This window comes from Prosopis cineraria, unplaced genomic scaffold (assembly GCF_029017545.1).
Source record: "Prosopis cineraria cultivar Desert tree isolate PC_DT_omini unplaced genomic scaffold, ASM2901754v1 PC5, whole genome shotgun sequence".
NCBI classification, from domain to species: domain Eukaryota; kingdom Viridiplantae; phylum Streptophyta; class Magnoliopsida; order Fabales; family Fabaceae; genus Prosopis; species Prosopis cineraria.
Genome location: NW_026555336.1, coordinates 30,769,076 through 30,794,538, shown reverse-complemented (window position 1 = coordinate 30,794,538; position 25,463 = coordinate 30,769,076). Strand labels below are relative to the sequence as shown.

Sequence of the window (25,463 nt, the reverse complement as noted above, 5' to 3'; positions counted from 1 at the left end):
AATTTGGTAAAAAAATTCTTTATAATACTAAACGGAATGGATTTTTTTATATAATATCTCCTTCATCCTAAAATATAAGATACTTTAACAAAAATAAAATTTTATTAATGATTCTTTTTTAATATTACCATTTCCATTTTATTCTTTCTCTGTAGTATTCTTTTACAAGTAAAATATTAAATGAAAGACATTTTTAAAAATTTATATTTTTTTAAAAAATAAAGTTGTAAAATATATTTAATGAATTATATTTATGTGCATGATTTTATTTAAAAATGTCTTATAAATTAGGACAAGATAATATATATTACTTCTGTTTCAAATTATATGATAATTTTTAAAAAATAAAATTTTATTAATAATATTTTTTAAATGTTATTTTGAAGAGAATTAAAATGATATTGTAAGGCTGACTAAATGCACAAGGACATTTTTAAAAATTTATCCCTTTGTTTTAAAAGAATAAATTTATAATGCACCATTATCATGTTTTATTAATATACATAATATTATTTTAAATTGTCTTATGACTGGAGTATATTATATAACAGTGCCAGGTATCGGGTAGGTCATGCTCCACAAGTATAATCAGCCGTACTAGGCCTTTTCGTATTAGACTTAGGTCGAAAATAGTCACGCAAAACCAAAGCCAAAGCCAAATGAGTCAAAGCTTTAGATTTCATGGACAAGATGTCTACATGAAGTATAGGAAGCATCGTAGTCATGCCCCAACTAGCCACGCTTATCCCAATATCATTAATAAATAATTAATACGTGCCGCTCTCTTTAAATTATCAACTTCCCATAAAGCTAGACTTCTCATTGCCAAGCTGTCTTTCGGCTTTCCCAAGAACCATAAAAGGATTATTGAAATCAGAGGCACAGTAACAATGGAATCAATGAACGGATTAACCAGACAATGCAAAGCTTATGAAAGCTTCCTTCTTTTTCTTCCTTTGCTTTAATTAGCTTTGTTTATACATAGAGAGAGTGAGCTTGACGTGAATCGCTTTTACTTCTTCCATTGGTCCCCTTCTCTTCCCTAAATATAAAACCCATCTCAGCTTCCATTTTCTTCATGTACTCCCATTTCAATGGCGAAATCAGGGAGTTCTCTGGTTTTTCTCTTCTTCTTCTTCTTCGCTTCTCCATTGGTATGCTGTAGGAGCATACCACATAGCTCAAGGACCACAGTACTTCATGTCGCTTCTTCCATTCAGAACACCCAGAAATTTTTCTCCAATACCCCACGAGCTTCGCTGAACCAGCAGCAACTGAGGTCTTCTCCTTCGTCTTCCCTCACTCTGCAACTTCATTCTCGAGCTTCACTTCATAAACTTTCGCATGGGGATTACAAATCTCTCACTCTAGCTCGACTCGAGCGCGATTCAGCCAGAGTCAGATCGTTAATAACCCGGTTAGATCTGGCCTTGAAACGCGTTACTCCGTCAGATCTTCACCCTGCTGGTAGCGACAAGTTCAAATTTGGAGTAGAGGAAATGCAAAGTCCCATTATCTCTGGAACGAGTCAAGGAAGCGGCGAGTACTTCACCCGAGTCGGAATCGGCAAACCACCGAGTCAAGCATACATGGTGCTCGACACCGGCAGCGACGTCAGCTGGATTCAGTGCGCGCCGTGCGCCGATTGCTATCAACAAGTCGACCCTATCTTCAACCCGGCTTCATCGGCTTCCTACTCAACGCTCTCCTGTGAGAGCCCTCGATGCAAATCGCTGGATTTATCAGAATGCCGCAATAATACTTGCCTCTACGAGGTTTCCTACGGCGACGGATCCTACACCGTCGGCGACTTCGTGACGGAGACTATAACCATCGGCTCTGCATTGGTTAGAGACATTGCCATTGGCTGCGGCCATAATAACGAGGGCTTGTTTGTCGGCGCTGCCGGCTTGCTCGGTCTCGGTGGCGGCTCGCTGTCTTTCCCGTCTCAGCTCAATGCAACGTACTTCTCTTACTGCCTCGTAGACCGCGACTCGGATTCGGCTTCCACTCTCGAGTTTGACTCGCCGTTGCCTCCTAACGCCGTTACGGCTCCAATGCACCGTAACAGGGAACTCGACACTTTCTACTATCTCGGTCTAACTGGAATCAGCGTCGGAGGTGAGATGCTTCAGATTCCCGAGTCGAGCTTTCTGGTAGACGCCACCGGGAATGGCGGCATCATCGTAGATTCCGGCACGGCGGTGACGCGGTTGCAGACTGACGTGTACAAGTCGCTCCGGGACGCGTTCGTGAAGGGGACGCGCGGATTGCCGCCAGCGAAGGGCGTGGCGCTGTTTGACACGTGTTACGACCTGTCTTCCAAGACCAGCGTGGAGGTCCCGACGGTGTCGTTTCACTTCCCGGAGGGGAAGGAGTTACCGTTACCGGCTAAGAACTACCTGATACCGGTTGACTCAAACGGCACGTTTTGCTTGGCGTTCGCGCCTACTACTTCGGCGCTATCAATCATAGGCAACGTTCAACAGCAAGGGACACGTGTCGGTTTCGACCTCAAGAACTCCTTCGTTGGATTCTCTGCCAACAGCTGCTAGTAAGGGGCTTTTTGTTTTGGCCGATAACAGTGACATTTAACCTCCGGTTACTGTTTTACGCCCTTAAAAGTGGAGCTTTCTCTGTTTGCGTGAGTGTGGGTGGGTCCCATTGGGATAAGGTTGTAATGCGGTGGGACCCGCTGAATGGCTTGACGTTTGTTGACTTGAGATTTGATATAACCATAACAGCAATTGTAAGAATTAAGAGACTTTAAAACTAGGCCTCTGAAATTAGTTATTAGTTATTACAAACGTCTTGAATGTTCGAACAATAATATTAAATGGTAAACAGAAGTTAGCAATGTTACGAAGTGAACACATTTATCTTGAATCAGGAAAATTGCAATTTGGCCAACGATTCAAGTGTTTGAGTGTTCCAATTAAGGTTATTAAATTTATGAGTTTAAACGAATAATTTTGTCAGTTAAAAATATAAAAATGTTAAATTTATAAAATTAAGTTGAGAGTTTGACAAGTATGATTTTAATCTTTTTTTTAGGCAAGAAAAGAAAATACATAAACAATAATAATAATAAAAAAGTTCACAAAGTCAGGGATAAAGCAGAAGCATTGTAAGGATAAAAATTAGCATTAGCAATAAATAAAAATCATGTGAATTACATTTCCGAACGATACATCTGTTGAAGTTGTCCAAAAGCTTTTGCAATATCTTGATTCATGAGGAGTTGTTGACTAGAGCAAAAGCAAACGCTATTGTTATATCTAATCTTCAAACTCTCAGAGCTCTTTACCTCTCCAAAATAATTCAAATAGAAACTCCTAATCCAGAGAAAGATGATACTTTCCTAAACTCGAGGGAACGGGCTCATAGGCAACGAGGCCCGAGCGATCCTTCATCTCAAAGCTTGTTATGAGATCAAGGACATGGAGAAGAAACATGTGTCATTGGCATTGAGTTTCTATGATTTTCCGGGGGCATTTATAAGCAAAGCCTAAAAGGGGCACGTACAAGAAGTCTAAGAATAGATATTGAATGATGGCATTTGATTTGTAAAGAAGCAATCTAATCCAAACTTCATTGTTGAGAGATAAAGAAACAGCATAATAAGATTACTTTCTTTTTTAAAAAACATGTGCTTGAATCTCTTAGTTGACTGAATGCACTTGATTATGAGAGTAAGAGATAAGAATTCCTCTAGTAATTTCAAGATTTATATTTTCTCCTCTGTGTTGACTTCTATTCTGTTTGCATACACCTTTCAGAAATATGTATCATTAAAATCTTTAATGACCTGCTCAATAAGGGGACCTTACTTATAGGGTTAGTAATTCGGGTGAGTCGTGCTTATATGATTAAATTTAAAGTATCATATCATCTTAAATAAGCTCATATAATCAAGTCTAATCTTGACTCTTTGCGGTCAGTTTGGGTTGGCCTGTCGAGCTTAGCAAAAATTACCTACTCTACATATACATAAAGCTAAAAATTTTAGGGGTTATACTTATTTGAGTTGGGTTCAATTTGAACCAAGCTTAAAATATCCTAACTTTTTGAAAAAGCTCATATAGCTCGGCCTTGAATTTTTTTAGGAGGATTTAGGCTGACATGTTGAGCTTAACCTGAATTTCCAACTCCACTTACCTATGAGAGTGAGAGATGAAAATTCCTCCAATAATTCCAAGATTTATATTTTTTTTTCCTTTGTGTTGACTACTATTCCATCTGCATACATCTTTGAAAAATATGTACTGTTCATTAAATCTTTAATGTTCAGATATTGATACCTAAGGTATGACTATTTCATACTTTGTATTACAAGATGTCCAGAAGGTGATCAAGTAGATGGTCAGATATTGATAAATAAGCTATTGTGTTTTAATAAGTAAATACGTGGTTGGCCCAAAAAAAAAGTAAATACCTGGCTGTTACATCCTCTAAAATATTTTATCCTTTAAAATACTTCATACAAGCTATTCAAAATATTATTAACTATATAAGTTCTGATATTGATAAAAATGTATCCAGACTTGTTTGTGATTTCCTGATGTCATCCTGCAATCAAAGAATTAATACATTCAATTTCTTTAAACCAAATTATAAACACTTTTTAAATTTTCAAATACACATTCTATATTAACAAGATAACATTCATGTTTTCATAAAATAAAATCCAGTTATCTTTGGGGAGATTTTCAACATTCCAAAAACAATCAATATTGTCTAACTTCACAATTACCATTCAAAAAACTACAGTATAACCTTAAAATAGTTGCATAACGAAGTCCATTTATTGACCTTGGCACAAACTTTTTCAAGTCATTCTCGTGATATCTGTGTCTTTTTAAAGCAGGGGTACTTCTTACATTTTTACAATTTTTTTTTTTTGCCAATCTTATTTTTTTACTTCAAAGCATAATTTCCCTTCAATGGTAGGGCTTGCATTGAAATTTTAGAATCCTATGGACTCAAAGTCAAAATGCAATAATGTTCGTAAATGACATTCTCCCTATAAAGTAATTTTGTGATGAGAACATTCATGATATTGACGTAAATGTAGTATTATTTTTTGGCAACATGATGGGATCGAATTTTTAGGGAATAAAATTGCCCAAGAAGAATTAATCTGCTTCTGAAATTCCCGGGATTCCCGAGGCAATATGCAATAGTTTTTTAATCCTGTCTGATTCAATTCAACTCAAAATAATCTCAATTTTATTCGATCTGTATAGATATTGGTTCTTTAGAATCAAAAAGACTAAAAAAATAGGTTATACTGGACAAGAGACTAGACATCTAGATCACTTGGTCTAGTCCAGTCTTATTAATTCTTTTATTATAATTATACTTAATTTATTTTTGACAAATGTTTGAAGTGTAATTGATGATAAGAAGATAATTATATGAAAATTTGTTGAGTTTGTTTCTAAATTATTGTTATAATATAATGTTGTTTAATTTTATTGAGTGCTGTTTTTGTTAAAGTTATAAATTTAAATCACTTAGACTATAACAGAAATATTTTTTTTCTTATTGTTGGAAATTATTATGGATTTATTATTATTATAAGTATTTTTACTATCTCAATTGAGTTTATCATGTTGAAATAAATTATTGACTCTCATATAATAAAAAGAGGAAAAAAAAAGCTAAGTGAGTACTGGACTGATAGGATCAGTCTCTCAATCCTATGAATCAAGTTCGGTTCTATTAATTTTTAGATTATTATTAGATAAGACCGAACTACGGGTTGCCTAACCTAATCCTCTTCATAAAAAAAATTAAACTTTAAATTAAGGTGAAATCCAATATTATCTTATTTTTTGTGCAGCCCTACTCGAGGCCAACAACACAAATGAGCCAAAGTCTAATACACACAAAGTAATGGAGAAAGAGAACAAGGTTGGAACTTCTTCTTCTTGGTAATAAAAGGCCAACTAAAACCTGAAAGATTATTTGATTGATGCAAACAAGATTGGAACTTGAAAGTCTCTTTTAAATGATACATAAAATATTATTGTAACCTCTATGCAAGAATGACATGAATCATTTGAACAAGGTTAAATTTCCTTTAAACAGAATATTTATCATTAGCATGACAGAAATATCTAATAATTTATTCATTCTTTAATTTTTGTTTTCATAAAAAACAAAAAGGGTTAATATTAATATATAATTTGAGCCCTGAATTATAAGTTCAAGAGCGATTTGAACCATAAACTTGTATTTAATATATTTTAAATCATAAATAATTAAACTTAAGGTAATTTCATTCGTACCATTTAATTAAACCAAATGTCTGTTAATTTTTAAAAAAATTAGGGCTTAATATGCATTTTTCCTTAAAGGAGGTAGGAGAGAGAAGGAGAGTTGAATTTGAGAAAAATTACACATCAGCTCATTTTTTAAAACTTAACGAAAGTTTGATTTAATTTAACAATGAGATAAAATTGTTTCAATTTTAATTGTTTTAGATTTAGAATGTATCAAATATGAATTTAGGGTTAAAATTGTTCATGAATCTATAGTTCAAGATTCAAATTATATATCAAATCGAATAAAAATATATTAAATTTCAAATCACCATATTAGATTTTCTCTATATTTCTCAAGACTCCTACCTGGCAATATGTAATTGAGTTGAACACGTTTAAGAAATTATGAGGGTAACTTTTGTGTTATCATCGTCTTTCTCAATGACAAATTTTTTTTTTTGGCCAAAAAGATAATCCATTAAGATCAAAAAATTATATTAGAACAAGTCATAGAGTCTAAAGAAAGCAAGTTAGAAAAAGGGAGAGAAGGAGAAAAATCCCACTCGAAAGATCACACTCCCTTGAAACATTCTTTAGCTAACCAATCACTAGCTAAATTAGCAGTCCTAGGGATCCAAGAAATAGACCAAGTATTATTATACAAAAGGGAGCCTTGAACTTCAACAAAAAGGACAACATAAGGCCATTTTGGGCCAGTGTGACCAAAACTGATTGCATCTACCAAGACTTTGCAATGTGATTCAAATGTAACTGTTTGGAAACCGTATTGTCCAACAAGTGATAGAGCTTTGGAAAGTGCAAAAACTTCACTCATGAATGTGAAGTCGCATGAACTCTTTCTCTAGATACAGCAAGAAGAATAGCATGATAATTTTTGAAAATGACCTTGAGAAGAGCATCCTCAACATGCTTGGAAGTTTCTAGAGGCTGAAGAGGGACTTTGTTGAAGTAATGAGAACACTTGTTTTTCTAAATATACCAGTAGGTCATAGCGAAAAAAGCTGAGTGCCAATCATTAGTAATAGGATTTGAACAAAAATCAAGAAACCATTTATCAAGGCGCAGCACATTGGAGCTATCAAATTTTAGGCCAAGTGTTGAGGCAAACCAAACCTTGTTAGACCACTCACAAAGAAAGGGTAAGTGTTCATAAGTTTCTAGGAGGCGCTTACAACATTGGCAAAGTGGATTAGATCTGCAATGACATCTCTAAAGGTTTTCATAGGAGGGCAAGGCAATATTGAGTTGTCGCTAGAAGTGCTTAACATGTCTAGGAATCCAAAGTTTTTAAAAAACTTTCCAAATGTGCTCATGCAGATGGAAAGAGGAACGTGCCTTTATTGAATGAGTAGGTTATTGAAGGGAGTCATAACCATTCTTCACTATAAATAAGCTATTTTTCCTTCCAAGCCAGTGAGGTCTGTCAAAAGGGTGATGAGCACAAAGTGGAATACTCCTAAGAGCTTCTTTTTTAGAGTAAGCAATGTGCTCTTCCAAAATAAAGAGAACTTGGGCACCATTAGTAATTAGTAGTTTGACTCGAAGATCTTTTGCTACCTCAACAAAGGGCTTAGATGCAAGTTTAAAAGCAAGTAATGTGGGAATTCAAGGGTCCTCCCAACTATGAATGTCAACCCTATCACCAGCACACCAACAAAATTTGTCAAGTAAGAGCTCTCCACTTGCCATTAGGCTATTCCATACCCATGATGGCTTGGCACCCCTCTAAGCAATGAGAAAAGATGTTTTAGGATAATAGACACCTTTGATACTTATCATTATCGTTTTTCTATGTTCACATAGAATTTTCGGTGGCTGACTTCAAACTTGGCTAATTCATTCTTGTGGATGATTTTATCTTTCTAATTTGTTTATATCCAGCTAAAATTTAATTATTTTTTAAAATTTAAGAATCACATTAATTATTATTAAATGATTTTTTTACTTGAATAACTATGATTTCATAATTCAACCAACAAAAAATAGACTTCATATTTGGCCAAAAAATAGACTTCATAATAACATTTAAATTAAATGTCGTAAAATTATCCGGAAAAATTGTCCACAAATATTTAAAAAATTGTTCAAACATTATTCACTATATATTTAACTTTTTTCTTTTAAATTTTATAAAAGTCCGTTTTGCACGTGTCAAGATAAAAAAGTAATATTATTTTCATATGTTTCAATGTAACAAAATTTACTTTTATATGTTAATATCAAATTTAATGTCAAACTTAACAAAAGAATTACTCCAATAATAATATTCTACTTCCTCCATCTCAAATTATAAGATACCTTTAAATAAAATATCACATACTAATAAACTTTATTAAATATACTTAATAATTTTATCTTTTCAAAATAAAATATAAACTTTTAAAAATACTCATCATTTAATATATTAGAAAAAGAAAGAACAGAAATTTATTATAGAGAAAGAAATGGTAATATTGAAATTGGTGTATTTAATGAAATATTAATTTATATAAAGTGTCTTATATTTTGAGACAGAAAAATTCTTTTAAAAGTGCCCTATAAATTGGGACAGAGATAGTATTATTATGAAAAAATGACAATAAAATATCTCTAAAATATATAAATAGTAATTTAATTTCTTGAAATGCAATAATTCCCTTGGACTTTTTAAGGACTTTTTTGTCATTAATAAATTTATATAAATTATCAAATTTATTTTGTTAAAAATACATGATTCACAAGTTTTATTTAAAGTTCGCATGTTAATTCCTTATTTGCTATTGCATTATTGCGAATATAAGAAGAAAAGTTGTGAATATTTAAACAAAACTTGTGAATTATTTATTTTTAATAAAAAAATTTGATAATTGATATAAATTCATTAATGACAGAAAAGTCCCAAGATACATCAGAGAAATTATGGTATTTTAAGGGATCAGATTATCATTTATACATTTTAGAGGGATTTTATTATTATTTTCCATATTATTTACTCAAGCAATTAGAATATCATCCCACCATTTTTAAAATAAATAAGTTGAATTAATTAATAATCCATGAAGTCATTGGTGTTAAAAAAATTCATTTAATAACATATTAACATTTCAAAACATGTATACACACAAAATTTTATTTCTACGTTTATCATGAAATCAGATCTGTCATACAAAAAATCACTACATCCCCAATATGTTAGTTAATGACATTAAATTAATATTCTTTTTATGTTTATCCTTATTTATTTGAGTGTCTTAATTACAAAATTACACTTGTGATTAAGGGTTTTTTTTTTTAAATCTTATCACTTACGACTTAAAAGAAACCATATATTTTGTAACATAATATTAAAAAATGTCTTATAATTCTGGATAACGAGTATATATAACTTTTCATCAAATTACATGTTTATTCTAAAAAAGTTTAAATTCAAATGTTGGGGTACCTGTTAGTTTTTGTTTTTTTGTTTTTTAAATACAATACAAGAGTGAGTTGGTTCAAGGGAGGTTAAAACATGGCGCGACGCGTTAAAAGTTTTGTTTGCGAGAATGATACTTAAGTTTAAAATTTTAATTAATAACGTTTAAATTTTGATAAATTATTTTAAAATTTAAGGTGCAAATATTGATTTAATCATATTTACAAAGTCAAATTTAAAATTTAAATAGCTGATTCACGTTGGCAAATTAAAAAAAAAACCTGATTTACAATAAAAAATTAATTTAAATTTATAATTGTTTTGTTTGAATTTTTCAAGAAAATTCATCGAACTTTTCAGTCTTTCCTGATCTACTCCTTCAATCTCTATGCATAAAATGTATTTTATTTTTAAATTCAAGTGGTATCCTAATAATTTTAAATAATTAGTTAATTTTACTTTTATCATAAAAAGAAATATTAATTATATATTTTTTTTACTATCATAATATTAATTATAACATTTATTAAAAGCATCTTAACTATGATTTTATAAATTTTTAATTGAATAATAAATTTTTATAATATGCAGAATTTAATTAAAAACATGAGTAATTATCTTCCCCGTTTTGTCTGTCGCTTTCAAAAAGCCGACCAAAAACGGTAGTGTGGCATTGGCTTCATTGCGTCAGTGGAATTATCTGCTTCAACTGCCTCCAAAAGCCGTTGTGCTTCAGTTTCCAATTCCACTTCCCCTCCGCTTCGCCTTGTTCCCAATTCAATTCTACATATTTTGATTTTTCGGAACCCTAAAGAGCCTTTATTATTAACTCAACTGGCCTTCTTCTCTAGTTTTTCCCTTGAGTTTTTCCGTTCTCGGTGTTCCCCATATGATCCGTTAGCCAAATTGGTCTCTACTGGTGTTCTTTATCGTTTTGCTCTCTTTGGTTTTTTTTTTAACCCAATTTATCGGTGTTTTGTTTCTTCATCGCGCTCAATGATGGAGTCCCCATCCTTTTCATCCTCCTCCACCTCCGATTCCGGTACCACCGCCACCGGTGATCAGGTATGCCAGTCACACTCTTAAAGTATTCTCCAATTTTCTTTCATTATTTTCACTGATTTGATTTTTTCGGGCATCGGAGTTTCTCTCTCCTGTGACAACATGTTTAATTTGATTTTCTTTCATCATTTTTCTCTCTCTCTCTCTCTTTTTTATCGCTTCACCCTGTTTAATTTGATTATCCCTGATCACGCTTAAATAGCGAAAGTATCCCTCTTAATCATTTCACTAATTTTGTGCATTTGCGTACCCCAATTTTCTCTTACGGGAAAAGTTTTCTTTACTTTCTATATTTTTTCTATCTGGCACCCCAGTGGCCCGGTTATTGTCAGTGGCAAAATGCAGCCACTCCGCCCCGGGGGGGGGGGGGGGGGGACTGTAACTAATTTGTCTATCTGACCTCTTCAAGTTCTGTTGAAGAGTGGCAATCTGAAATTTTTGAAAACCATAACTTTTATTTTGATAGAATGCGGAGCGAAGTCGGAGAAGTGGCGACGCCCATGGAGCTGTGACTTTTGAGCAATCGCGTCGGTGGCATGATGTTTTCTGGTCGGGAATATTTATCATTCATTTGATTTTTCTGGCACTCATTCTGGGGGTTCTCGGTCTCAATAGGTTCAAGAAAAGGGATAGGCTAAATATTGATGTGTACACCGTACCGCTTTTCAAGCGTGAGCATGGGTTGACCGAGGATTACTGGCCGCTTTATGCTGTTGCTGGAGGAGTTGGGACTGTTCTCGGATTGAGTTGGCTGCTGCTGCTGGGTTCTTGTGCAAATCAAATGATGAAGGTTTCTGTTCACATACTGACCACTTATCTTGCTGTGATCAGTGTTTTGTGTTTCTGGGCTGAACAGTTTTTTTGGGGAGTTATTTTTGCCACCGGAGCAGCTTTGCAGTTCTTGTACGTGATATCGGTCATTGACAGGTATTGGCTTGATATTGAATTTATTGAAAAGTTCCCCTCCTCCTCCTCCTCCTTATTATTATTATTATAAATTACAAAAAAAAAAAATCACTCTTCTCATAGCAGTAGCAAAGGGGTTTGGAGATGTAAGTTATTATTACTGAATTTGCTGGTCTGGTAAAAATTCATTAATTTATGTGGCAATGCAGTGGAAATTTCCTTTAGTGCCTTGAAATTACAGTCAATTAGTCAAGGTTATTGAGTGTATATTGTGCATCGAGGTTAATGCGTAAATGAATGTTTTAAGGAAAATCTACATAGGAAAAGTTACCTTACTTTTTTTTTTTGGGTGAGAAGTTACCTTACTTTTATTTTCATTTAAATCGAATGTCTTTGCTACCAATTTCTTTTTTAATAGTTGCTTGCATGAAAACTCACCTTTTTCTAAGGAACTACCAGTTGGTTATTTAAGATTTAGAGAAATTTTACCCATTAATTTATTTATTTTACTTGCATGAGAGAATGAGAGGATTTTTTATGTTAGGGATGAGATTGTGCAAATTTGATTATTGATACTTGATAATTGGATGAAGTTTGGAAATTATTTTGCTGGCAAGGAAAGGTCTTTCATCCATTGGTGGTGTTTCTTTAGTTTTACTCTTACCCAAATCCTCACACCGTCGGAGGGCTAATTTAGAAAACCTAAGGAGGGTGGTCATATAAAGAGTTTGACCTGGAAATGCCACATTTATTTCATTAGGTGCAGGCGTGGATGTATGTAATATAATTTTTTTTTTTTTGGGGGGAGGGGGGAGAACCTCTCGTCTACAGCTACGTGTGTATTGTTTACTCCCATGTGTTAACAGGCTAATACTGATAGTTTCTTGCTGGCCTAAAAAGGAAAAAAAAAAGAAAACTGATAGTTTCTATTCTAAGATTGACAGCTGACTGCTGTCATCTACTTGTAGCTGTTTTTGTTTGTTCTATTGCAGGTCATCTTTCTCCCCCACCCCTCCTGCCTTTCGTTTTCTGTAAAAATCGTTGTCTGTATGGTGATTTCTGGTTGCACTTCTTTCCCCCTTCTAGACTTCCGTTTACCATGCTGGTTCTGCAAAAAGCTATGAAGATGGTTTGCATTCTTCCTGAGGTTATGAGAGTGGCATATGCATTTATGCTTGTGGTGCTTTTATGGATGGCCTTATGGTCTTTTGGTGCATCAGGCGTTGTGGCTTCAAGCTTGATTGATGTTGGATGCTGGTGGGTTCTTTTGGTGAGCGGGCAAGTTGTGCTCTTAATTCTATCTGTGCCTGTTGGGAGTTGGGGGTGATAATGATGGTGGCTTATGTAAACTGCTTTGTCTGATTACACTGATGTTGCTACATATGTATGCAGATTTTCTCTGTAAGTCTATTCTGGACAGGTGCTGTACTCTGTAATACTGTACATGTAATAGTGTCTGGGATGGTGTTTCTCAATCTTATCCATGGTGGTAGAGATACAACTTCAGTACCTGCTAACTCCTTAATAAGATCTTTACAATACGCCTTGACGAAATCTTTTGGCAGCATTTGTTATGGCTCATTATTTACTGCTGCTATTAGGACACTTAGGTGGGAGGTACTCACTACCTTTTTTCATTTTTGTTAATAACTTGCAGAGTGAGTGTGTGTGTGTGTGTTAAATTCATCTGCTTTTCCTCTAGTTTCACCAAAATTTCTATATATCTCTTAGATAAGGGGTTTCCGGTCGAAGATTGGCAACAATGAGTGTTTGCTTTGCTGTGTTGATTTCCTTTTCCATCTTGTGGAGACTCTTGTCCGATTCTTTAACAAGTATGCCTATGTTCAGGTAGACTACTACTTTTATGTCAGTATCACTTTGTATAATATTGAAACGTTCTCTTTATCTGATACTCCATCAGTTTTTATTTATTAGAGAAACTGTTACTTTTTATTTGTTTTTTATAAGTAAGATTACATATTTCAATAAGCATTTATTACATATTTCCTAAATTACCCCTCATAATTTACATTAATGAAAAATAATTAATGTGTACTTATGTTGATTAACACAAGGTGTTGTAATCCAATTTCTTTATTTTTAAACATAATTATTTGTTAACCGATTTTTTTAAATTGTATAATACAATTTTTTCTCTTATATATATAGAAATGGAGAAGTGTATGACATTACATGTTTTTTTTTTTTTTTATACTGCCTCTGGTCCTATTTCTAAGACACCTTCTAGAAGTAATTTTTAGTTTAAAATATAGGACACTTTGTAATAATTAAACCACTTTTTTCAATTTTATTCTTTCTTGATTAGTGTGAAGGTATTTAGTGTAGTACTATTATTTAAAGTCAAGAGTAAAAATGATAGTACATATCACTTTTTTATGATTATAATGAAAAAATTAATTTTTCTTAAGATGCGTGAAGTAGTTGAAAATGTCTTTATAATAAGGACCAGAGACAAGGTTCATTTTGACCTTTCAGCTATTGTTACCTTGAAATAAGGATCATATTGTCTTTCTCACTGATTCAGCATACCTTAAAATTTGGATCCTTCTTACAATTTATATTTAAGATGCAATGTATGGAATGAAGTTGGCTGTACATCATAAAGAATGTTTACCTCAAACGTTAATACAACTGGTTCACCACGGTCAAGTTGTTTAGTTTAGGGTGGTTGAACATTTAAAATGAAACCCTTACAAACATCAATATCTAGATAAAAGCAGAAAACTGAGGATTATAATTTTGATTGATGTTACCAGAGGAAATTTGAGAATGATGTAATATGTTCTGCCCCAGAGCATTTTCTCCTGAGAACATTGGTATATGGCATTTATGAGTGGCAAAATAAGAGGGATCAAGACGCAGCATATTACAAAAGGCACATTATTTTATAGGCTTAATCTACTCATAGACTCACGAGTCATGACTTCGTTTTTGTTATACATGAACCTGCAGTATATTAAAGTTGAAACTCCCATTTTTAGACTCTTGTTTATTTGTAAGAGTCCAAGGATGATGTGTTAAGGCTGAGCCCATACAAGAGAAGTCCTGTACAAAGGTGTGACTGGGAGTTTATAAATATATTTTCCTGTTAGAAGCGATTATTAACATTTATGATCACGTCCTCTGCAGATAGCTGTTAATGGTAAAAGCTTTAACCGTTCAGCTAGAGATGCCTGGGAATTACTCCAGTCAACTGGTGTTGAAGCACTCGTAGCTTATGATTGTTCAGGTGCTGTCCTGCTAATGGGCGCTATCTGTGGTGGTTTGATAACCGGAACATGCTCTGGTGTTTGGGCGTGGTACAGATTTGGTGATAGAGATAGAGTATTTATGATTGGAACCACATCTATGTTGATGGGGATGGTCTTGGTAAGTCATCAGTTTTCTGAACTTTCTGTTCATGTGGCTTGGCGTTGCGGAATTGTTTGAGGGACACAGCATTGTTATGAATAAAGGTGGTGGCTAGTTTTTTAATGGAAAAGAAACTATCATTCACTAACAACAAAAGGAAACAAGGGTACAAAGCATAACCTAACTTACTTTCATCATTCACCACCTCTCTAGAAGGTAAATGATCAAGGATACAGAAGTCATCTAAAGGTTCATGTGAGAGTTTAGCTAAAGAATTAGCAGTACAATTAGCTTCCCTGTGCACATAATTTACAAAAACAATCCATTCTTTTCTCAAAAGGAACGCAGCTTCGTCCATGATAGGGGTGGTCTGTGGTTGGGTACCTTGTGATTAGATTCTTTAATTGAATTGAGCAGTCATACTTCAATTGAGTTGAGCATAGATTCTTTAATCAATTTGTTCTATAATAGTTAGAGAGACTAAATCAATGCCAAAGAGGTAAGTAAACATGTCAATTACACTTGCGAATATGCTTGACTTTTGATCCGTTCTTTCATGGTTGACAAGAAAACACTGCATTATGGGTATGATAAGGAGAGTAAAACCAAGTGATTGTCTCGACATTTAAGCATGTCAGCCTTAGTACTTCTTGATTGACTAGACATCTAGGTATATCAGTCATAACACCAAGTCATTGAATTTGACTTGAGCATTGGCATTGTGGAGATCATTGCTAGTCTTATTTTATTGGGAAAACATAATCATTGATTCCTATATTTTTATCAGATCTTGCTTTTAGTTATTTTAGTTTTTTTTCAATCCTTATATAGGAATTGAAAACCACTAAAAACACTGAAATTATAAGAACTTAGGTGACAAATGTCACTCAATTTTGCTGAAACTCGAAGGACTGAAAATATTAGGAAAAACTAAAAGGACTAAAAATAAAATCTAGTTAAATTATAAGGACTAATGATTGTGTTTTCTCTATTTTATTTTATATTTTTATAATTTTGAGGTTGAGCTTATGAGTTGGAATGTGCAATTGTCAGGTTGGAGTGGCAATGGTTGTGGTGGAAAGTGCTGTGACTTCCATATACATATGCTATGCGGAGGACCCCTTATTGATTCGTAGATGGGACACACAGTTTTTCAACCAGATGTCTGAGACATTACACCAGAGACTTCAATACAGGAGTGCTCGAGCAAGGGAAGTTCTAACCCAATCTCAACTTGATTACCGTGTTCGACAAAACGCATCTTTTGATTAATTTGTATTCCTACTGCACAGTTTATATACTATATACCCCTTCGATCTTTCTTGTGGGAGAAGCCAACAGTTGCCTCAGATTTGGTCTTATACAAAGAAAAAAGAAAAAAAAGAGGGTTTCAGCCTTGGCCCTTGGTATGTATGAATATCTATACTAAAAATTTGTAGTTTATCTTTAAATATAAGAACAGAAATAGTTTACCTATTGAGATGAGCAGTAGTTGAACTCCATTTGAACATCCTAACAAAAACTAGTAAAGTCATGTCATCTAATTGACATGGTGGAAGAAGCAGAGAAAAGGACGGCATCATGAGTGAACTGTAAAATTGTTAGCAACATGAATTGTAAAATACAATTGAACACATTCCACGACTGTTTGTATTTAGTGCCGACCCAACACTTCTAATTAAATTTGCCTTGCAATTGGAATCATGGTGGCAAAAACCCCGATGGGAGCATTGACATGAATATAATTAATAAAAAAAGGATTTTCATACAAAATAGTTAAACACGGTCGGTCAAAAAATAAAAAAAGTACTTCAAGCGCCATAACTTGAGTAGCATTGCTTGAGATTTTTTTAATTGGTAAATGTGCAGGGAAATTTATTTACTATTAAAAAGCCATGACACTCTACAATTTGATTATTTCAAGGGATTCTATATATTTTAGAATACAAATCTTTTACCATCCGTGTGATACAAATCTTTATATATATGTTTATATATATATAGTATGTATTGTAATTTTCTATTAATATATTTCTTGAAAAAAATTATTCGTTTAATTTTACTTTTCTTAAATTAAGACGCAGGATAGGGCTAAAGAGAGCAGCACAAATACATGGAGAAATGCATGATTATAATGCTTTATTAAAATAAAGGGTACTTTGAGAATTTAAAATTTTTGTAAAGTTAATTTAGTCTTATAAAAGTTTTCTTTAAAAAGCCCAAATTAAACGTTGGGTAACGTACATAATTAGTGCTCCACCCAGCAATTTATTGATTCGTTGATTTATTATGAAGTTACCTCATGCCTCGTGGATTGAAAACAGTTCAGCCATGAGTCGAAGCGCTTGCATCGCAAGCATGTGCTTATGTATCTCCAGCACTTTACACGAAGGCACATCACGCTATTGAAGTGGTCCTAATCCATTTTCAACTAATAACCATTTCTTAAAACAAAGAATCTGCCTCCTCCCAATGCTCAAATAGCAAATGTTCTGAAACAATTAATTGAATAACCATACCACTCCTTTCCTTTTTCTTTTTCAAACGTAACTACTCCTTTTGGCCAGCTTTCCAAGTACATCGAATGCGATGGTTTTGGAACTTTGCTTTGTGATGTGAGGACCTGTGCTGGGAATCTAATAAAATCCCATGTCAGCAAGCAATAATGAAAACCAAAGGTTCTTCCTGGTTTTATCATACCCCGAAAACAGCCACACTGATAAGTGATACCCTATCCTCTCCTATATTAAGACTCATCAAGCTAAGATCGTCTTCACCTCCCAACCTTCCTTCTCTTTTCCTGCTTCCTCTATCCCAACACACAACGCCACCTCCTTCTCATGTATCAGAAGGGAATCATGGCTGCCGGTGCCGCTACTGAGAATTGGGGTGATTCCAGCATGGTAGATAAACTTTTTCTTTTTTTTCTTCTTCAAGTCAATTGGCACGTCATTTGCAATCTTACCCCTTTGTATGTTCTCGATTGTCATGTTATAAACGATACGTCTTGTGCATGCATGACAAGGACTGGTTCTGCTATACTGTTTTACCATCTAAAATTACGTAATGTTCTTAGGGTCCGTTTGGATTTCAGTTGGGTATAATAGATTATGAAAATAATTGATTAAGTGATAGATTTTAATCATAATTGATTATGTTATAACGCAATGTGTTTGGATACTTTTTTTTTAAATTGATTTTAACAGAATTAAAAATATTTAAATAATTTAATCAGAATCAATTTTAATTATATAAATTACTATATAATTTAATTCTTAAATATCAAATATTAATTTTTTGAGAATAAAAAATTTAAATTTTATTAAGGAAAAAAAGGAGAGAAGGGAAGAGAGTTTAATTTTATTTTTATTAAATTATGTGCTTTATTTGTAATTTTTTTGTGGGTTTTCTTTTGTAATTTTCTCCAACATTTTTTGATTAACTTCTGGTAAAAGCTCATTCCATCAGCTTCTGAAAAAACGCGCGTAATACGTCAGAATCGATTTTTGTTCTTTTTCAGCCGTTTGGGTAATTTCATTTTAAAAATCAATTTCAGGCACAAAAATCGATTTTGAAGACTAACCAAACGGGCACTTAACCGTTTCGTTGCTGCCTTTTTTTTTTTTTTTTCCTTTCTTTCTTTCAATTAGCTTGCTTTTATATGAGGGTAGACCTATTCTGCTGTGCTAGTCAGATCATCGCTTGATTTGTGAACTAGTATTCCGGATGCTTATAGCAGGGTCTGTTAAGTCCTGGGATAATGAGTGAAACATATTTGCAGGCTCTGGTTTTGGATAGGCATATATACCACTTAACAACGTTTTGAGTGAAAGTAATTTTAATAGCAATCTGCTTAATCTTACTTGGATTCCTGATATTCCTAATGCAGAGTACATGTATGGCAACTGGACATCAAGTTCATTCTGTGGTTGGAAATGGTACGTTACCTGGTCTTAATAATCAATCATTTTTCTGTCCAACTAAATTAGGATTACCTCTCTTTAATCATCTGAACAATTGCATTCACATAATAGGACCTAACAAAACAGTTCTGAGAGGAGGGTAAATTTATTTTGTCATTGGTTGATACACTCAAGCATAAAATGTTACACTATGGGAAATGTGTTTCTATTCTAAACTGCATCTTTTACTTAAATAGAAAGTAAGTGTTTATCAATGCTAATGGGGTTGTGTTGTGTTTTAATGTTGTGTTTTAACTGTTACGCAATACTCCCTCCGGTCCTATTATTATAAGAGGTTTCCTGAATTTTCACACATATTAAGAAAATGTTGTTACATTCTCAAAAGTCAAAAAGAAAAACCATTCCAAGATTTCAGTTTTACCCATATTAAAAAGTAATTACATCCACTTCTTTTCACAATAATTCCCGAGAAGATTCATTCATAGGAGTAGGGATTAAAATGTCCAACTATCAAAAAAAGCTTCTAGAATACTTCTTATAATAAAGACAAGAGGGAGTATACTAAATGGCATTGTTAAAAAGAAGGGTTTATTGGACCTTCAGGTGCCTTGACATTTGACATGGACTATGAGCGCTGGGTCAATGAGCATCAGCAACTGATAAATGACCTGAGACAAGCTTTTAATTCCCAAAAGGGGGATGATGATCTGCATATTGTTGTTGAGGGTGTGACAGCACATTATGATGAATTATTGAGGTTAAAGATCATCGGGGCAAAAGCTGATGTGTTTCACATGTTCAATGGTATGTGGAAGACGCCCGCAGAAAGATGTTTTATGTGGTTAGGTGGGTTTCGATCGTCTGAACTTTTGAAGGTAAATGGTCGTGTTCGCTTTAGTTTCTTAATTAATCAGTATTTCCATAATGTAGAAATATGTTGTTATATTTGATTGTTTTTTGGGATATACTTTGTTGATTCCAGATATTGAGGAACCAGCTTGAGCCATTACCAGAGCAGCAATTGATGGGCTTGTATAATTTGCAGCATTCTTCATTGCAGGCTGAGGATGCTTTATCACAAGGCATGGAAGCATTGCATCAATCTCTTTCTAGGATACTTTCTGACTCTTCAACCTCACTCGGATCCACTAGTTCTGGAAATTCTGCCCAATTCAATATGGGTCAAATAATGGATCTTGCTATGACCAAGCTTCACTCTTTAGAGGATTTTCTTCTTGCGGTAAGGAATTGATGCAATATGCTATATAGTTTCATTATTTTCTTGCTTGATATATGGGAGCAAACCATTTACGACCTTCCATTCTTTCTAACTATTTTCAATTTCTTGCTTAATTATTATCTTCAAGAGCGCTACTAATGATTAAAAGTTCTGATCAGTATACTTTTTGTCGTCAGGCTGATATTTTAAGGCAGCAAACTGTGCGACAGCTGCAAAGAATCTTGAGCACGCGACAAGCAGCTCGAGCCCTCCTTGTCATCAATGATTTCGTTTCCCAACTACGAAATGTAAAATGCTTCAGGCCTACAGTAATATTCTCAATTATATTAGCCTGACAAAAATAACTCTTGGGTTAATGGCGGCATGAAACAACCCAACCAATAAAAGGAACATTTTCATGCAAAATAGAAAATACATTAATAAATACCAACATGTCTTGGAACACATGCAATAAGAGTTTTGTAGAATCGGTAAATTCAAAAGCAATACAACTGTCTCTGAGCCCATCTGGTTTAACACTTATAACTCTTGAAGTTCGTTTGAAACCTAGAAACATGAGTTTGAAAGAAAGGAGGGAGAAGGAGAAGATATATTGATGGGTTTTACAAAATCATGTTTCACCTCTAAACACCTCTTACACAGCTAATTAATTGGCAATTCAATTTTCATTAATATTGAAATGTTATTATCATGGATGTGTGTTGTTTTTTTTTTCAGAATCTTCGTAGGCTGGCTCAGAATCATCAAGAGGCTACGAGGAAGGGTCGGTCTGGGAAAAAGGTACAACATTCTCTCGAGGGCATTGATTTCTTATGATATGTAGAAAAGGGTTGATTACAATCTTCAAGTCAATGGGCACGTTAATAGCATCCTGCTCACTCTTCATGGATTTATTATATGCTATATATTCCTAATATTGCAGGGTATACTTGTTACAATTGAATATCCTAATAAGGATCATTCTCATTCAGTGGTTGAAAATGGTACGTTACAAGTTACTGTCATTTATCATTTTAATATCTTGAACCATCTTGTCATACTAATTAAACTGATGCAATAACCCCTGGATGGCTAGACATGCTCTTGATCTGCTGCATTTCTTAGATTTTTAACCAAAGTAGCCAACCTATGGATATAGATATACATTTTTAATGTTAGGATGCCAAGTGTAAGTAAATTTGAATCGGTGTGTGAGTTGTCTCATGTTAGATAAAGTTAAGCTTAATAAGATATATATATAATAAAATGAAAATACCCATGAACTCAAGTCTTAAAATCTCGAGTTAAGATGTGATGTCCTTCATTATTCTTCACCCATTCTGTTCTCTTCCCCAACTTATTCCGAGCTTCACTCCTTGTTCCCAACACTTAATCAAGTGATGAGCTATCATATTCACAAAATAATTTTAAAGACTTCAATCATTAATGGGCTTTTCATTTTAAGGAAAAAAATGATGGAGGGTAATTTTGAAAAATAAATTAGGAAAAAAATTAAACCTTTGAGCAATTTTAATTGATTTTTTTAATTTGTATAAAGTAATAACAAGTCTTGATAATAAGAAACGGATGGAGCAGAAAGAAGGAGGTAGAAGACATTAGTATAGAGTAGAATAGAAGGTTTTATAATAGAGTTGTTTTGTGTTAAGCAGACACCATAAAGTTTGCTCATCATGCAAAGTGTTAAATTCAGGTGCCTCCGCATTCGACATGGACTATGAGCGTTGGGTAGAAGAGCACCAACATGTGATCAACAACCTAAGAAAAGCTTTCAATTCTCAAATGGGAGAAGATAATAAGGATGAACTACACATCGCTATCGTGGGCGTTACATCACATTACGAAGAATTATCAAGGTTAAAGAGCATGGGGACAAAGGCTGACGTATTTCACATGCTCTCTGGTACGTGGAAGACGCCTGTTGAAAGATGTTTTATGTGGTTGGGTGGATTCCGATCATCTGAACTCGTCAAGGCACGTAATAATTAAATGGTCTTTTAATTATATTCTAACCTTGCTGGGCAATAAGAGAAAGCAACCTTGTTGAGTATTGCAGATAATAATGAAAGAGCAGCTAGAGGCATTAACAGAGGAGGAATTGGGGGGGATGTATAATCTGCAGCAGGCTTCGTGGCAACTTGAGGATGCTTTATCACAAGCCATGCAGGTATTACAACAATCTCTTGTAGAGACACTTTGCTCCAACTCGTTCGGCCTCGAACACTCCGGTTCTGAATACAGTACGAGTCAAATGGCACTTGCAATGAGCAAGCTTGCCTCATTGGAGAGTATAGTTCTCCAGGTAAACAAGAGATAGTCTCTTGAATCACATGTATTTTTCAATTCAATTATTTTTTGAGAAGTAACCAATATTTTAAATTATTTGCATTATAATAATTCTGCCCCTTAAATAATTAAAATGCCACTTACGATGATAGGTGGCATTTTAGTCTAACTTAACTCCTAATTAGTATTATTAACAATTAATGTTGGTATATTTAATGTTAGAGGTAAATATGCTATGTTTTAATTATTTTAGAGGGCAAATTGTTAGACAAATAGTTTATGACACTAGGTACTCCTTGCAAAATAATGTCATGTGTATTTCATTAATTTGACATGGCAAACTCTATTAATGACATAACAAAGTTAATTAATTGTAAGGTTATATGCAATTGTCTCAAAGTTCAAGAGATTTATCCATTTTAGCCATATTTAAAAATTCAATGTAAGAATTTTTTATTAACAAAACTAATGGTATTAAGATTAAAAGACTAAAAAAATACTTTATAAAATTAATGAACTAAATTAAAATCTTATATAAAATTAAAGAATTAAATATACGCTTTAAAATATATAATCGCATGTTCGAATATTAATTTAATCATATAATTTTATAAAAATATTTAAATTTAATTTTTAAAAAACTGTAATTCAATTTAAAAAATATTTGAAAAATTATTTGAAAATGTATTTAAAAAAAAAACAAGTTGGCCAATAAACTCACTTATAACGTGGTAGGTTAGGCTGGGGTTTTCCCAACCCATCAAGAGGCAAGCCTACCTTTGTAACTAGTGATGAGCCAACTCATAACTTGCGAGTTGGCTCGTATTACAAGGTCTACGTAAGTTTTGAGTCTTGTTAAGATATGATCTCCTTCCCTGTCATCCGCTTACAGAGCTGATCAGAGAGATAAAGGGCTTTAATTGATAGAGATTGGGTTGTTAGTTTAAACCATGTGCCTCGAGAAATCAATGGATGTGCAGACGTTATTGCAAAAGAAGCTCACGGTCAAGGGACTGCCATTCATGTTCTTCGGTCGTGCCTCATTTTTTGTGCTGATTTACTGCTTTCAGATACATGTGATCGTATTTAGACTCTTTTAACCTCCCCAAGCTTTGGCTTGCCCTTGTTTTCTCCCCCAAAAAAAAAAAAAAAGATATGATCTCTTTCTTACTTTATTCTCTCCTTCATAGGATGTCAGTTACCTTCTATATATTTTCGATTTCTTGCTCATCATCAAACATAGTCAAGTTCAAACCTCCACACACACATATATATATATCCTTTGCATTATTACTGAATATACATTTTCTTCCTAGGCTGAATTGTTGAGGCAACAAACTCTGAAAGAGTTGCAAAGAATCTTGAGGACACGACAAGCAGCACGTGCATTCCTTGTGATCAATGACTACATCTCTCGACTACGAAATGTTAAAACTGCAAGCTCTCCAGTAATGATTGAGAGTAAACTCTAAACATATATATTAATTATTTGGAGCTCTTATCGTTTGGTATGTTGAAAGGAATGGAATTGGGCTTTTATGTTGAGTGTGTCAGATCTTAAATATATTTTTGTTTGGTATATGTATTTTAATTAATAATGCCATCATCCTCGAAGGTCGAGGGCATGCCATCGAACTTGCACCAGAAACTAGCTACTTCAATGAATCTGCACCAAGAAGATGACCAACTGATGAAGAAGAATCAAATTAAAGCAGTGAAGCTTCATGGAGGAAGATCCAAGTTGCTGATGAAGAATAAAGCAAATGGTCATTTGAAGTCACCGTCAAAAGGGTTGGGTGAGAAAAGGAGATGTGTTGTGTTTGAAATCTCGTTTTAGATGGGATAATAATAATTTACTCTGAAAATTTGGATTGGTTTCTAAACGAAACATTCTTATGTAATATTTGAATTGTGGGAAAATATCTTTTTAAAAAAAAAGAAAGAGAGAGAAATGGACCAATCACATTTTCTTTCTAAGGGCTTTTTTTTAATTTCATTTTTAGAAAACGCTTTTCATATAAGCATTGCCTTAACTCTTCATTTATTTTCCCTTTCTATCAAAAAATTAAAATTCCACTATACCAAATAGCCCGTAACATACAACTAATTCTAAATTATATATAAAATGTTTTTTTTTGATCATATCTAAATTATAAAATATAATGTTGTAATGCGTGCCACTTAATTGCATTATCAATTATATTCCGGAGGAGTGCCCTCCTCTTAACTTTCCTACCATTGGGTCTCAATTTCAGTGGTTGAGACCAAATAAATTATAAAATTATTATTATAATATTAAATAACAAATTTCATAAGAATAACATTAAATAATATATTATAAAATTTAATAGATTAAATTTATTTACTTATTTTGTTACTTTATGTTGTAATAATAATTTTATCATATATTAAATCTTAACTATTGAAGTTAAGATTCAACGATGAGAAAACCAGGAGGAGGGATTGGTAAGAGAATAGAAGCCAATTGTTTGTTAGAATCTTTAGAGGAGGGTTAAAATTTCTTTCATATAGAATCTCTCTTTCTCATGTCAGGATACTTTTTTTTTTTTTTAATTTACTCAAATTCATCCACTACCTGGATACTCTAAATGACCAATCAAGTGACCTATTTATAACATGAGAGTGCTTGCTCTCAAAGCTACCATTGCTTGCCTAGATTGATTACGCATTAGCAGTAAGTACACTTCAGTAAAACGATGCGTTGCCTCTTCTCTCTCTAAGAGCCTGCATGAACCCACATTCCCTGTTAAAACTGAGCATTATTCGGAGCACCAAATAGAATCAAGTTAGGCAGAACAGTTACAGATTCAAAATGGCATATAACTACTCTCAGACTCAAAAGCAGAGCGGGGACGGTCAAAAATTAATTGGCACACAACCAACCTTCCAAAGATTTCAAACAACACACCTACTCTCTACGAGTGAAATCCTTATGCTACGTATCGTGACCTTGTGACTCAAGTCCGTTTGGT

General features: G+C 33.6%; 3 protein-coding genes across 7 annotated transcripts; all 3 read left to right on the top strand.

Annotated features, from left to right (window-relative positions):
• The first annotated feature begins 894 nt into the window (after window positions 1-894).
• On the top strand, window positions 895-2,756 carry LOC129311515 (protein ASPARTIC PROTEASE IN GUARD CELL 1-like). The gene has a single exon (XM_054953845.1). The coding sequence runs from the start codon at window positions 1,095-1,097 to the stop codon at window positions 2,553-2,555; it is 1,461 nt and encodes a 486-aa protein (XP_054809820.1). The 5' UTR covers window positions 895-1,094; the 3' UTR covers window positions 2,556-2,756.
• Window positions 2,757-10,380: 7,624 nt separating this feature from the next.
• On the top strand, window positions 10,381-16,500 carry LOC129311519 (uncharacterized). Its single transcript, XM_054953851.1, has 7 exons — window positions 10,381-10,749; window positions 11,213-11,673; window positions 12,739-12,922; window positions 13,045-13,269; window positions 13,384-13,500; window positions 14,803-15,042; window positions 16,078-16,500. Exons 1-7 carry the CDS (start codon window positions 10,681-10,683, stop codon window positions 16,294-16,296), a joined length of 1,515 nt encoding a protein of 504 aa, XP_054809826.1. The 5' UTR covers window positions 10,381-10,680; the 3' UTR covers window positions 16,297-16,500.
• A 1,220-nt stretch (window positions 16,501-17,720) lies between these two features.
• LOC129311019 (transcription factor TGA2.3-like) lies at window positions 17,721-24,447 on the top strand. 5 transcript variants are annotated; one of them, XM_054952958.1, is made up of 11 exons: window positions 17,721-17,927; window positions 18,914-18,962; window positions 19,551-19,822; window positions 19,930-20,187; window positions 20,364-20,495; window positions 20,905-20,967; window positions 21,110-21,170; window positions 21,878-22,158; window positions 22,241-22,351; window positions 23,787-23,918; window positions 24,086-24,447. In XM_054952958.1, exons 1-11 carry the CDS (start codon window positions 17,865-17,867, stop codon window positions 24,305-24,307), a joined length of 1,644 nt encoding a protein of 547 aa, XP_054808933.1. In that variant the 5' UTR covers window positions 17,721-17,864; the 3' UTR covers window positions 24,308-24,447. The 5 variants fall into 5 exon arrangements, with proteins under 5 accessions (XP_054808933.1, XP_054808932.1, XP_054808931.1 ...); XM_054952957.1 differs by having other exon boundaries at window positions 17,723-17,927; window positions 20,364-20,474; window positions 22,241-22,486; XM_054952956.1 differs by having other exon boundaries at window positions 17,723-17,927; window positions 22,241-22,486.
• Window positions 24,448-25,463: the final 1,016 nt, after the last annotated feature.

What these genes read in the sequence shown, in the direction of transcription:
- LOC129311515 (XM_054953845.1), top strand. Translation starts at nt 1,095, where the DNA reads ATGGCGAAATCAGGGAGTTCTCTGGTTTTTCTCTTCTTCTTCTTCTTC.
- LOC129311519 (XM_054953851.1), top strand. Translation starts at nt 10,681, where the DNA reads ATGATGGAGTCCCCATCCTTTTCATCCTCCTCCACCTCCGATTCCGGT. An exon ending in CCACCGCCACCGGTGATCAG is followed by an intron (nt 10,750 to 11,212) that starts GTATGCCAGTCA and finishes TTATTTTGATAG; the next exon opens with AATGCGGAGCGAAGTCGGAG. An exon ending in GTGATATCGGTCATTGACAG is followed by an intron (nt 11,674 to 12,738) that starts GTATTGGCTTGA and finishes TCCCCCTTCTAG; the next exon opens with ACTTCCGTTTACCATGCTGG.
- LOC129311019 (XM_054952956.1), top strand. Translation starts at nt 17,865, where the DNA reads ATGTATCAGAAGGGAATCATGGCTGCCGGTGCCGCTACTGAGAATTGG. An exon ending in GATCATCTGAACTCGTCAAG is followed by an intron (nt 22,159 to 22,240) that starts GCACGTAATAAT and finishes TGAGTATTGCAG; the next exon opens with ATAATAATGAAAGAGCAGCT. An exon ending in TGGAGAGTATAGTTCTCCAG is followed by an intron (nt 22,487 to 23,786) that starts GTAAACAAGAGA and finishes TTTTCTTCCTAG; the next exon opens with GCTGAATTGTTGAGGCAACA.